General features: G+C 43.1%; 1 protein-coding gene across 3 annotated transcripts; it reads right to left on the bottom strand.

Annotated features, from left to right (window-relative positions):
• Window positions 1–245: 245 nt before the first annotated feature.
• On the bottom strand, window positions 246–8,540 carry ggt5a (gamma-glutamyltransferase 5a). 3 transcript variants are annotated; one of them, XM_056593071.1, is made up of 14 exons: window positions 8,428–8,539; window positions 7,913–7,979; window positions 7,501–7,574; window positions 7,209–7,336; window positions 6,976–7,071; window positions 6,215–6,398; window positions 5,938–6,098; window positions 5,093–5,239; window positions 3,098–3,228; window positions 2,661–2,845; window positions 2,469–2,560; window positions 1,694–1,800; window positions 1,453–1,563; window positions 246–1,249 (listed from the first exon to the last, which is right to left on the bottom strand). In XM_056593071.1, exons 1-14 carry the CDS (start codon window positions 8,496–8,498, stop codon window positions 1,103–1,105), a joined length of 1,701 nt encoding a protein of 566 aa, XP_056449046.1. In that variant the 5' UTR covers window positions 8,499–8,539; the 3' UTR covers window positions 246–1,102. The 3 variants fall into 3 exon arrangements, with proteins under 3 accessions (XP_056449046.1, XP_056449045.1, XP_056449047.1); XM_056593070.1 differs by having other exon boundaries at window positions 8,416–8,539; XM_056593072.1 differs by lacking the exon at window positions 2,469–2,560 and having other exon boundaries at window positions 1,160–1,249; window positions 8,416–8,540.
• Window positions 8,541–14,343: the final 5,803 nt, after the last annotated feature.

Genomic DNA, 14,343 nt, shown 5'->3' on the forward strand with positions numbered 1-14,343 from the left:
AAAACAGATAGGATACAAAAACGACTGTATGCATAATCTATTGTTCATGCAAAACAGCGGTTTAATCAATCAGTGAAATGGCACAGGAGGCTGTTGAAGGATCATTTGAATTGATATGACTTTGAAGATTGTTAAATCACCATATTATCAATTTGTTGAATTATTAGTACAATAATGGCAATAATTTCAGTATTTTAATAATGATAAAAATATATAATCCCTTTACTCCTGATACCCTTTTATTAAACACTCATTACCAACTTTGGCCGCACAACAAAAGAGTTCTATATCATTGAAAGATATTTAATAGGTTGTTAGCACCATTCATTTGCAAAGAACCGTTTCTCTCATATTTCAAAAGCATAAAACAGTCTTTTTTGTCCATTTCATAATTGGTATTTATTTCATACTAATGAAGGTCAGTCAATTACAATATCATTCATCATTTGAGGCAAAAGAAGTGATTGAATATTAAACGCAAAATAGTAAATAAATAGTTAAAGCTTAATTAAAGGAGTAAAACAAAATGGCAGGTTTAATAATCTGCATATTTAAAAATAAAAATACACACAGGTGTACCTCCCATTTGCTACCGCCACCCTCCCTAACTGGCCATGTGTGATGTGAGACAAAAATCAGCTAAGAAAATAAACTTAAATACATGATCATCACTCACTATTCAATGCCCTCAACAAAGAAAAGTAGTACAAAATCAAAAAGAGAGGCTGAGGTAGAAAAGTAAAAAGAGGATTTTCTCTTCCTCTATATTAAGGGAGGCAAACAATCACAGAAACAGTCCTATTGTTTAATGGTGCCTCTTTTAAAGGTGAAGAAAACACGAGCACACAAGTTAAGTGTGACGTGCATTCCGTCAATGTTGAACCACGCCCCCTCACACCTGCTCCAAAACAAATTCGTCAAGTTTTTTCTAATGCCATTTCAGTTTTTCTTTGACCTCGGACCACAATCTTTTAATCTACTGGCCGCAAATTCTCCCCGACTTTAATGTAACAATTGTAGATCTCAAGATATGTTAATATCATCTCCGGCTTCTTCCCATTGGTCCCAGATTCTCCTTATTAACAACCAATACGACCTCTCGTCAGTAGCCGGCTGCTTTCCCCTGTTTCCGGAGGTCAGACACTGCAGCGATGCAGCCGTTGTCCTGTTCCACAGAATTCACCACATTGTAGAAGTACGATGCGTTGGTCTGGGTGTGTCCCATTGAGGTGAGCGCCTCTATCAAAGACTAGGAAATATACAAGATAGAAAAACACACACAAAAGAGTCATTGGATTCATATTGATCACAGGTTATAATTTGTGAGATGTAAAAGTAGCATATGCATCCTTTTTTGTTTTTTTGGCTACTAAATTTAGATTGATTGCTTTGGTTGTTCTCAGCCTCAGCTCTAAGTCTGTTAAATGACCTTGTGTCAGAGTGGTGCATTACCTTGTCAAAGCTGGGTTCGAAATTCAATTCATTCTTGGAATCAACAAAGACCACAGGGCTGTCTGTCGCCTCTTTGAGGCTTTTTCCAAACCATAAGTGGTTCATGATAGTCTGCAAGAAACCAGACACACATGAGCCCCTATCGGAACAGGCGGGTACTGAGGCTGAATCACCAGGGAGCACTGTTCTGTACATGCTGTCCTCTGGTACTTCCTGTGACAGATAGCCGGCGTGTGATTACCAAGGCGGTGCCAGTGATGATCATGCTGCCCCCAGACGCCCCGATCACCAGCGTCCTGGTCTTGGATCGCAGGATCGATGGAGACATGGAGGAGGGGGGCTGCTCTCCTGTTCACCACCCAGAGGATGACATCATCGTACAATATAAAGCTATGGTACAGCATACACAGATCTTACACAGAGGGAATAAGCCATACATCAATGTTTACATGAAATCATTATATATATATATATAATCAATGTTAAGGATAGATAGATAGATAGATAGATAGATAGATAGATAGATAGATAGATAGATAGATAGATAGATATATATATATATATATAGATATATATACACACACACACACACACACATACTTAACATTGATTAATGGAAAACAATTATCATACCAAATTATATTTTGTACGATTTGTTTTCTAATGTTCACCAGATCAGAAATGTCTTGCTCAAACATAACAGTGTATCATCTTGTTGCATAATGGCACTAGACACTACCAATTTAATGTTTAGGGCCATTGGTAATGCAATGTTTGTAATGTCACCAACAGCCTGTTTAATATTATTCTTTAAGGGCCAAGACAGACCATATGAATCAAAATATGTTTATTTTATATGCTCATAATACTATCAACAAGGAATCTGTGATAAAAATCCTCAATCCTCAAAATCCTCAAGAATCCTCAAAAACACTCAACCCTCTATCCCCTGCCCTATATATCTCACATGGCTTTGCACTCAATTTTAGCATAATGATGAAAGCTAAAGCCAATACCTGCAACAATGTGCTCTGCTTTACCACAGAAGTCTGTCAGCTGATTGTTGAGGATGACCCCAGTGCTGGGGGAATACACCTTGGATCCAAATCTGAGTGATGAAACAAAATGTACTGAACTCTAAATCCTAAATCCTGCTCGACACGAGGCCTTCAATCCGCCCGTGCTTTAGTCGTGATAGTGTCACAAACATTAGGTTGATGCTGCTGGTCGCTGCCACGGCGGTGCCGTCCTCAGCCAGGACGGACACGTGTGTGGTCCCCATGCTGTCCAGATAGGGCGTCATGTTGTAGTACTGAGCATTGTGGCTCCTCCTCCCACTGATCAGACTCCGAAGGCGGTCGGCAAAGCTCTCCTCTGTGATCTTCTTCGCCACCTAGTGACATCAAAAACAAGGTCTACGTGGACAAAGGCACAACACGAGTACAGCGTCTGGGATAGTGTGGTGGGGACTCCTGGACCAAAGACTGTTGATCCCCGACCTCCAGTATACAGCTAAAGCATCCTTCAGCAAGATGCCCCAACCCCTACCTGCTCCTTAATGACCTGTATCGGTCTTTGACAAACACTTTCTCAATACAATTGAGGACTTTAACATGATGTAATTGGCTCCAAAAGTTATACATACTGCTCCTGAGTTGAACTGTGGGTCACGGAGGTGTTTCTTCAAACCATTGGCAAACTTGCAAGCCTCCACAAAGCGATGATAGGTTTGAGCCCTTTCCTCCCCCATCATAGACTCTGGATTTGGAGCATACCCTGTGTGGGGAAAGGAGGGGGATCAGAAAGTGTGTAAGTAGGATCAGTCCAGTGTTGAAGAGATTGCACAGTGCAGGGTTTGAGAAGTGTACATTATATTATAATTATATATTATAGTGCAGAGACACACACAATGGTGAGATTCTTTAGTGCATGGTGGTCCCCAAACACACACCAACACAAAAAATTCCTCCTCTGTATTAAGCCCTTATTAGGAGCTTGTAGCAGTGGACCGCCACAGAGATGAGCCCAGGAAAGTCTACCATTTTTGGTGGACTCAGGATGCAGTTTAGGGAATCTCTGTGTGACATCTCTCCTCTCAACCCAGAGCGGAAGTGAACCATCACTAATGCATGAACAGCTGTTAGCCTGAGACCACCTGCCCTGTAGATTGCCTGGATAGGCTTTACGCTCATCTTAAGTGTAAGTTCATCAATAAGGGCCTTTCTTTAATGCTGATTGGCTCAGACCATGCTTATTTGGTGGGGCACATAGGTGATTTGTGGACAAGCCAATGTTGCTGTTCATGTTGAATTTGCCTGGGCACTTTAAGCCCTGGCCAGCATGCTGCCCATCACAGCAGGGCCACATAACCAAAGGCCCCCGTTTTAACCAGCCAACATGGTGAGATCGTCAACCTGATGAATGAAAACAGGGGATGATTCAAACTTCTAGGGGGAGACAGCAGAGAGCATGGGTCGGAAATCAGATACCGCAAGAGTCTGAGTTATGCGTTGTTTCTTGTTAGCTTACGAAGATATTCTATCGGAGAAAACTATGTTGATGAAGCTTTCAGAAGGGTAAACTTAAGAGACACTTTGTTACAGTTAACATCTGCTGGTCAAGTTTGTGTTTGCCAATTACGCACTAACAGATCCCTGCCTCCAGCCTCATGATTGCTCAAAGCAAATATGAATATGAAAGCAGTGTAACACCGCCTTCCCCTCGGTTTGAGCTTGTCTGAAATTTGTGGGACTAATCAAGCAGAACTCTTAGGTTCCGGATTCTGGTCAGGACCCGCAGCATGGGGATCAAGACCTCACTAAAATGTGCATGTGGACAGCCAAAACAACCCTGTCCGAGGCATTTACTCCAGGGGGTAAAACCTGAAGGATCTTAATCCCCTCAGAAGTGGATTTCAGGAGCTTTCATAGGAATATGCCCATTAGTCCCCCTCTGTGTTACCCCTCTCTGAACCAACTCTACCTCAGGCATGGCAAGAGCTGGTCACGCAAATCAGACTAAACTGAAGTCGTCCTTTTCCCTCATAGCCGAAGCCAAGCTCCTCCAGCAGGCCCATATTGTTTCCCAGATGAGTATAAAGCTCTGAGGAAGAGCCAAGCTATGGAAGTTGAGACAAACGTGATACATTCCTTGGCCTGGATTGCCACATCCCATAACCAAGCACCTTATCCAGTCTCAGTATTTTATTCTAGCCCTAAACAGATCTATCAGGAGATATGCCCAAAGTACTGGATGATATGGGAATTAATTTCAACACCATCCACAATATTATCTCAGACTGTAAAAAACACCTTTCTGGATGAGATCATGTGCCTGGTGGTACCTTGGTTAACTTTAATGTGTATTTATTGTTCTTCTATCTTTAATGCAATGAGGCGAGTTTAGACACACAAGTAACCATACTTCTGGTATTTGGCCATTTTGAAAAATTATCTTCCATGGCCCCTAAGGGCCAGATTTGCCGCACCCTATGCTATAGCTTTTCATAACATTGAAAATGTACATCTGTGTCAAATATGAGGCTCGTATTTTAATTGAGCAAACTGCTGAATTTGGCCTAACACACCAGCTAGGAGTGGCACCACCCTGTCCATGTGTAAGTGGGAACGTGTATTGAAACCTTTCATGATGTTGAGGATAAGGCCAATTAAGGCGCCCCCTGAAGGAGGCGGAGCCAAGTAAATCTGATACTCCCCCAGGGAAACGTTCCAGGCATCGCTTACTCTGGCCTTGTAAGACGCCAGGTCCTCAAGGGTGAGTTCGACTCCTGGTTGGAGAAGCAAAATGGAGAAACAATGATCTGCAGGGGCAAACCGAATGCGTTGTGGATCTGAATCATTTGTAATTGAGATGGAACCAGTGAGCATCTGACTTTTTGTAGCTGGCTTTGCCGACTACAATTGATTTACATTCACATTTACATTAAGGGCATTAAGCAGACGCTTGTATCCAAAGCGACGTACAATAAGTACATTTGTCAGAAGAAAGAGTGGTCATAGAACCAACTACCAAGCACTTACCATTGCTAGGTTAACCCATTCCCTGTATACAACAAAGATAGCTAGGATAAGATGCTACACAATGCTAAGTACTATTTTTAAGTGCAAGGACGTACAACATACAATAAGTGCGTACATTAAGTGCCAGGGCGTACAACATACAATAAGGCTTAAGAGGGGTGTGGGGGGCCCCTAGTCTTCAGTCTAGGTGAAGTCTAGGCTGAAGTCTAGGCTGAAGTCTAGGCTGAAGTCGAGCCTGAAGTCGAGGCTGAAGTCGAGGCTGAAGTCGAGGCTGAAGTCGAGGCTGAAGTCGAGGCTGAAGTCTAGGCTGAAGTCTAGGCTGAAGTCTCTGCTATGCAGAGTCTAAGGTGAACTCTGAACAAATGAGTCTTGAGTCTTTTGCAGATTCTTACATAATTATATTGTCTCTAGGGTCTACACAGATGGGAGACTGAATCAACAATACCTTCATTTTGTACATCGCGGATAAAATCCTCTGCGATCTGTCCAGTGTAGAATGCATCTGCTCCCTGTTTAGCTAAAATCTCCAGTGTGTCGGCCAGTTTCTCAAACTTCATGATGTCACCAGCTTTCAGGAGGTTGCCATCCTTGTCAGAGTACAACTTGCTGTTGGTCAAAAATGATACAATATATCATTACTTCTTCACTATATGGTATTATCTGTGACCTAAAATCTGTATGTACTTTCATATTCTGGTGTTAGTGGAAGGGGGGGTTCTCACCGTAAAGAACCGTTGGTGTTTTCTAAGAAGGGGATGAAGCGAGCCTGGACAGGGGGAATGGGGAACCCGCTCCGAGCAAGTTTGATAGTGGGCTGGAAGAGCCTGGCCCAAGGAAGCTTTCCATACAGTTGGTGTGCAAGTTCATAACCTCGCAGTTCCCCTGGAACCCCAATCCACTGACCCACTGCAAGGCAAACACTCACATGATACATCTGTATCTAATACACAGGTGGGCAGACGGGTACACAGACGAAGAAACAGACAGGCAGAAGCAGGCAGATTTACACATTGTCTAAAGCAGGCAGACAGGAAGGCAGGCAGACACCAGAGACTAATATAGCCAGAGCATTCGGTTGTTGACATTAGTGACGAAACATTGCACCCAGCTCTTGTTAAACTAGGTGTTTAGTGAGATGTGTATGCATTCCAGCAAGATGAATGGTTTGAGCTGCTGTTCCTCTATGTGTGGTCTTGGCAACCCCCCCACCCTCTTAAACCAGGTCTGACCTGGGGCCATCAGAGAGGAAGGGTAGTGTACACAGATGATTATCTTGATAAATAAAACACAATTATAAATTATATTTGGCAGCATTCCAATCTCCTGAGGTTGTTGCGTGCACAATGTCTGAAGTCTTGTGCCATTTTTGAAGAGATTACAAGGTCACACCGTTAAAAACAAACGGATCACAGACACAGACACAGACACAGACAGACAGACAGACAGACAGACAGACAGACAGACAGACAGACATGCTCAATACCTGGAGTCCAGCTCGGTGTTTTAGAGCAGTCCTCCATTAAGTTTCTATTGAACATCTTGGGGACGGTCTCCCGTGCATTGATGATTTTCACCTTCCCTTAAAGAAAGAAAAGAAAAGAAGTAGTAACACTAAATATCATATCCGGACGTCAATTATAGTGTAATGGAAGTAAATTGTGAAATGATTAATTGTGTGAGTGAGGGATGTGTTCCTGGTGCGTGTGACAGCCCTACCACTGCCATCCATCACGGTGAAGATGGTCCCTCCGCCCAGACCCATGCTCTGCGGGTTGATGACAGACGTGCAGAGCAACGCAGCGATCGCGCCATCTACCGCTGAACCACCGCTTCGAAGAATATCTCTGAGAGTCACGCAGAAACAAAGTTGGAATCACTTTTAATGTGAGATACGTAGTCCTAGATCACGGAGAAAAGTTGCCCACTGAGAAATGTGTAATAATCTAAGGTAGGAAAGCCCAGTGTAAACAGAAGCGTTTAACTGATGTTCAAAAATGCAGCCACTCACCGTCCAACCTTGGAGCAGGTCTCGGAGTCTGCGGCTACAGCTCCCTTCGTGAAGCCCCCCTCCGGACACGGGCTCTTCGCAAGCATTACAACACAAACTATCAAAACGACCAAAAAACTAACCAGAAGTAAGCTACAAGTCCATATCCGTGCTTTTGAACGCGCCATTGCAGATCATGTAGTTAGACTGATGCACTGAGGTTTAAATACTGTCGACTCTGTAACTTGCCTGACTGACTGACTGACTGACTGACTGACTGACTGACTGGAACAAGAAAGTATTCTCCCTCTCTTTAGCCAATGTTTTGCAGGTAGACAATGAGCTCGCAGTTTGGAAGTTCAGATTCGCCAGCCAGCTTGAGCATGCTCCTGGGCGGCGTCTGCTTTATATAGGGGGACGGATCCTGACGCACCGTCCTACCGCGAGGGGGGTCGTGCAGGCGCGTGCCGTCCATATGGGCAGGTGGGGCGGCGAACTCCCTGCAAAAGCATGCTCGCAAAATAAATAGTTCCTCAGTAAATCATTGCTCCAAGTTCATTTTTAATAATGTGATTGTCGCATTAACTATCTATAGTTTCTGTAGGCTTTCAGACTATTTTTGGTCTGTTGATATCAAATTGATGGTGGCGATTCTAGTTGAGTTTAACGTGTCATGCAATGTGGGGCAGGGGAGCTCAACGACTGCGTCCCTCCGTATGTTTCTCGCATAACCCTGCAGGCTGCAATAAGAATTGCAATCCGCGCTATAAGACGCCCATATGGTCGTAAAGTATTCTGCCCCATGGTCATATTATAGGAGGGTTGTTGTTTAAAATCGAATTACTCCGCCTGTATCTTTCGAATCACTCCGCCTGTATCTTTCGGAAGCCTATTTATTTATTTATTTATTTCAGCAGGTATTAAAATTCTTCCTACCTGATTTCATACCTACGGAAGAGGATTAGGGCCACACGTCTTTTAGTCACCCACTGGTCAAGAAATTGCGTTGGGCTAGCCATGTTGACATCAGAGTGACCATTTTTTCTTGCTTCGTAATCAGGTATTTCTCAATAACAGCTGTTTAAATCAGGTATGTACGGAAGAGGATTAGGGCCACACATGTAAAAAAAAATTAAGTTCTGACTTTATTCTCAGAATTCTGAGAAAAAAGTCAGAATTCTGACTTTAATCTCAGAATTCTGAGAATAAAGTCAGAATTCTGACATTAATCTCAGAATTCTGACATTATTCTCAGAATTCTGAGAAAAAAGTCAGAATTCTGACTTTAAAGTCAGAACTACGGGTATCTGTAAGGACCAACCTCCGTGGGAGAGACACTTTGCTTTATGCAGTAGGAGGAAACCTATGGAAAGCCTGCTTTGAATTCTGAATACTGGACTTGGTTAGCTTAAATAGGCTATTAAGTGACCTTATAGCCTACTTGTAGTGAAGTATTTTTAACAGTGTGTGGATGGAATACAGCTGATCACTTTAACTGGCTAAGCAAAATGAATCCCGAACAGTTGAACCTCTGAATTGATCCTGAAAGCCTATGTCCTAGAATAATTCATTTGTATTCCGTTTTAGGCCATCTCACTAAAGGTCACTTAAATGTAGCCTATTTAAGCTCACCAAGTCCAGTATTCAGAATTCAAAGCATTTATTCACAAATCTATTTTTTTGACAAGCGGAGCCGACAGTCCTGTGCAAGTATGCAAATTAGCCATGTGTGCCAAACAGAAGATGGACGCAATGTATAGAACTGATTGTTGTGCATTGTTGTGGATATGTAGGCTGGTTAGTTGTGGTTGTTTGTGGTCTTAGTGAAACAGCTTTGCCTTGGAGTTGGAGAAGTTGGAGTGATTGTGTGAATGTGCAAGAGAGAGCACACCTGCCGTGGTGATGTTGGGCTTATTGTGGGCTTATATGTGGTATCTGTCTGATCGTATTAGCTGTAGATGGATGGTTAAATAATGTCACAAGATCGATCATACTGCAGGCTCTCATTTGCAAATGCACTGATTGTGTGCCCGTCTCCGATATGCTATATACCTGGCATTTATTCAGTTCATGTTCTTCTGAGTGCGCAAGAACGGTGCCAATTATTGTTGTGTTTGCATTGTAATGCACAACTTTGCCCCTCCCTGTTATAAAATAACGTGCATCCCAACAACTTTAGCCAATGCAGGCTCCTATTGCTTTACCAGTGTGTTTAACGTGTGTGTGTGTGTGTGTGTGTGTGTGTGTGTGTGTGTGTGTGTGTGTGTGTGTGTGTGTGTGTGTGTGTGTGTGTGTGTGTGTGTGTGTGTGTGTGTGTGTGTGTTGTCATGTAGGCTATAGATTGATTGTCTTGGCTTGCTTGCATCCATGAAATATTGTAATGTTATGGCCGAGCTGGCTACTGCATATCGAGAACAATCTGGGGATGAGGGCATCCCCGAATATTGACGGGTATTTCGCACACTGCCATCTCAATATATAGCCTAACATATAGAAATATATCACTGTACTAGACACAAATGTATTTTCCACTAGCTAGTGGTGGTCATTACATTGTAGTGAAACTAGTAAAGACAACACAGCTTTATGTTACGGCGAAACATGGAGGCACTGCAGCTCTAGTCTCGACAATGCGTTACTTTAGTCTGGTATTTCTCTTCACTGATTGGTTAGACAGCCTTCAAACTTAGTGGTCAAGCAAAGAAGAGGGAGGGCTCGTTCAGCATACCTAATAGCCGGAGTGAATAACTAATAGCCGGAGTGAATAACTAATAGCTGGAGTGAATGACTAATAGCCGCGGCTATAGTCATTCAAACCCGTATTCCGTAACCGAATTCTTGCCAAACCGCACGGAATCCGTGCGGTTTTGCACTTTTACCGCGCCATTCTAGGGCCGGATTGTGGCCTTCTTGGCATTCCATAGGTTTCCTCCTACTGCATAAAGCAAAGTGTCTCTCCCACGGAGGTTGGTCCTTACAGATACCCGTAGTTCTGACTTTAAAGTCAGAATTCTGACTTTTTTCTCAGAATTCTGAGATTAAAGTCAGAATTCTGAGATTAAAGTCAGAATTCTGATTTTTTTCTCGGAATTCTGAGATTAAAGTCAGAATTCTGACTTTTTATCTCAGAATTCTGAGATTAATGTCAGAATTCTGAGATTAATGTCTGAATTCTGACTTTATTCTCAGAATTCTGAGATTAAAGTCAGAATTCTGACTTTTTTCTCAGAATTCTGAGAATAAAGTCAGAATTTAATTTTTTTTTACATGTGTGGCCCTAATCCTCTTCCGTACAGTTCACCCTCATAGCCTACGTAGCCAGTCGAAATGGCTTCCGCGTAGACTTTGAGGATGGAAAAGGCCAAACCTTTCTTCAATGAGCATAGAGAGATGGGACGATGTGATGACTGTTACACCACTTATTAGAGACCTCAGTTTGCAGAGTAGATAGATGAAGTGCATGGGCGCGCCCGGCAATCTGGATAGTGTTGATAACCGCTGCCTCACAGAAACCAACCAACAGCCGCCCGACACATAAGGCGCCTGCTGCACTGTCCTGTCCCCTGGTGAAAGTGCATCCGATCTGGCCGACAAAGGCCAGGGTGCCATGCATGAGACAGCAGCAACAGAATCACTCTTCATCCCAGTGTAACGCTGGGACACCACCAGCTGACAGCAGAGATAGGCTTAAGTATAGAGCAAATTTACGAATAATAACAAGGGGCAGGCCGAGTGAGGCAGAGTGAGCCTCTGGACGTGTCCAACATGTAAAAGTGGACAAAGGGGTCGGGGGAAGACCCATCATGCAGCCGTGCAGATGTCTACGACCGATACGCCCATGAGCAAAGCCGTAGAAGTGGCCACAACCCGTGTTGAGGGAGCTCTAACATCCATTGGTGGTGTCATGCCAAATTTGTACCGGCTGCCAAATTTGTACCGGGCGCGTCATCCATACGTAATCCATTCCAAACCTGCATGGCAGCAGATGATCGCGTCGTCCGTTGCCGGGCAGGTTTCAAAAAACATTCGCGCTCATGTTGCCAAAGAGGAAATAACATAATACAGTTAACGGATCGCTAGATAATGTAATGTTTTGTTGGGTTCCTTAATAAACACACGATGTATCTTGGAACAGACATCAACATGCAGCGCGCCAATCCAACTGCGCATGCTCCGTGTGACGGTCTAATAACTGATGTTGATATCATTACAGATTACACTTGTTTTTACTTTATATTTGTATTGTATTTAATTGTTTAATCAAATTTAGCAAGTAAACTGAGTGTTTAAAGCAGGTCATGGACGAAATAGCACAATACAGATAACGGATCGCTAGATAGAATGTTCGCGAATGTTCACGTCATTCGACGCGATCGTCCGTTGCCAGGCAACGGACGAAGCGATCATCTGTTGCCAGGCAGATTTGGAGTGGATTACGTATGGATGACGCGCCCGGTACAAATTTGGCAGCCGGTACAAATTTGGCATGACAGTGGCGCTAAACCTACCCATCCCAGTGTAGGCTAAAAACTCCCTCAGACCCGCAAGAGAAAACGCCCCACTTTGCAGAGTAGAGGGATGTAGTGGGCGCACGCAGGCACTCTTGAGTGTTGATAACCGCTGCCGGTAGAGCTTTTCCCGGCAGGATCATCAAGCCAAAATGGCTTCTAGCATTCTAGGAAACTAAGAACGCTTCCCACCTCACAGATTGATAGGACAACGTGGATGTTACACCCACTGTAGTAGAGGGAGTAGAGCGATAGAGGTAGGGTTGAAGTGGGCGTAGGCTACTCTAGTTAGTGTTGATAGCCTCTGCCTCTAGAAGCGGCACGTAAAGAAGCGGAAGTGGATAAGTAAATAGCATTTGACTTTACAAGCAACAAGTGATTTGTTGAAAACGCAAGGATCCAGAATGGGCTTGTTGAGAAGAGACAAGCCAGCTCCGCCATGCTCGCAACTGGGTCCTGCAACCTAGTCTCCAACCGCCGCCCCATTACAGGGTGGGGGATGGTGCTTGAACTAAATGGGATGTCCCGACTTCAGTGTGTTATCAGACTGCTTTGGTAAACGCGTCACCTTATACATTAAACTGATATAAAACACACATCACACTTGTGAGATTAAATTGTCAGTCTACCATCACTGGCTTGAGGTAGTTTACGTGTGGGACAAACACAATCTTGACTAATAAAAGAAGGCATGCCTCTACCACATAAATGAGTTTGCATTAAGATGTGACATGGATAAGCACTATAGCAAAGACTTCTACTTAGACAATAAGCATACAATCAAACAATTGAAAACAATAATGTGATGGTGCAATACATTCATAAAGCAGGTAGTGTTTGGCTTTGACTCTAGCATTAACTAGCTAACCTTAACGTATGTGTCAGAATAAGTAAAGTGAGAGGAAGAATGAAGGGGGCTCCTTTATTTTTTGTGGTTGTCATGAAGCTCCCCCCGTCTCTTCCTGTCGGTGAGCCAGGTATAGAGGGGTTTACAGCTTTCAGGGGTCAACTGGGAGTCAGCCGAGTAACCGGGGTTCATCTCAGGGGCAGCAGAAGATATAAATAAGTAACACTCGGAATGTAGACCTTTGTTTTTCCACATTTATTTAATTCATGTAGGCAAGATAATGCTTTTATTTTCTTTAAACCTACAGTCAATTTCTCCCATGACGTTAAACTTAAATGGAGATTCTGTATTGAGGTGATGTATTGTAGTGCACATCATGCACCAGCAGAGTTCAGTCTCTAGTCGTGGAACAGGCAGCTGAGCTGAGAAAGATGTTGACGGCAAACGTTACAATACTACTAAGGCATGTTAATATGAAAATAATATCTTGAGAGGTCTTCTTCCAACCACAAAAGTAGTTTATTAGTCACATGATTTTATTCAAGGCCTGTCACCACCCACACAAAATCTCCGTTCAGTTTACTGAGTTGGTTTATGTCACGGCAACAAGCGTCATCGGTTCCTCCATCAGTAATCTATGGAAGAGGGTGGTTATTTCTTATCCATTCATTCTGCTATGGGCCATAAGTATTTAAACCCAACCAGACTTGTCTAAGTAGGCAAATTGCACTTTAGTCACACGACATTGTAGGATAGACAGTGACCTTCATTTTACAATGAATACCATCATCCACTTTAATATATTGATAAATTATATATTGCCCTGGAAATAATTGCAATAAACAATATTATTTTAATTGTAGGACCATATGATATGCCACTGATATGATATAATGATGACATTATAAGTACATAAGTAACATCCTTTCAAAGAGCAATTCACTATTCATTCTTAAGTATGTTCAGACATTGAAAGGGGAATGTACATTCATATATTAGGGCCACATAGAAGGTTGGTAATACATTAGCCATTCACTGAACGAAATGCCCTAGCCTGTTTAAACATTCATTCCTAGTCTAATGTGATGGCTCGGTACCCTATTGGGATGATTTATTGTCACATGACGAATCGCAAGGACAGCAATACCACACAGCTTGGGCAAATGGGACGTCATAAATCCACATCGATCCATTTAGAGATAATTTGTCTGTTGCCTGGCAATGTTTGATTGCGTACATTTCACTACATCTGCATTTTCACAAGATTTTGTAATTTAAGCAAACCCTATTTTGTCCAGACCCAGATATTGACTGGGAGGCTATAGTGAAGACCCCTGACATTTTAGACTGTGAAGATCTGGCCAACAACATAGGCACCGCTCTCTGACAGAGCGATGACAGCCCTGGGGCCTGGGGTTAACCCCCTATATCCTATAAACCCCATAACCAGATGTGATAGTCAATCAATCAAACATTTCAGGAAAGATTAATCTACATGGATCTCTGTGG

This window comes from Gadus chalcogrammus, chromosome 6 (assembly GCF_026213295.1).
Source record: "Gadus chalcogrammus isolate NIFS_2021 chromosome 6, NIFS_Gcha_1.0, whole genome shotgun sequence".
Classification (NCBI taxonomy): Eukaryota; Metazoa; Chordata; class Actinopteri; order Gadiformes; family Gadidae; genus Gadus; species Gadus chalcogrammus.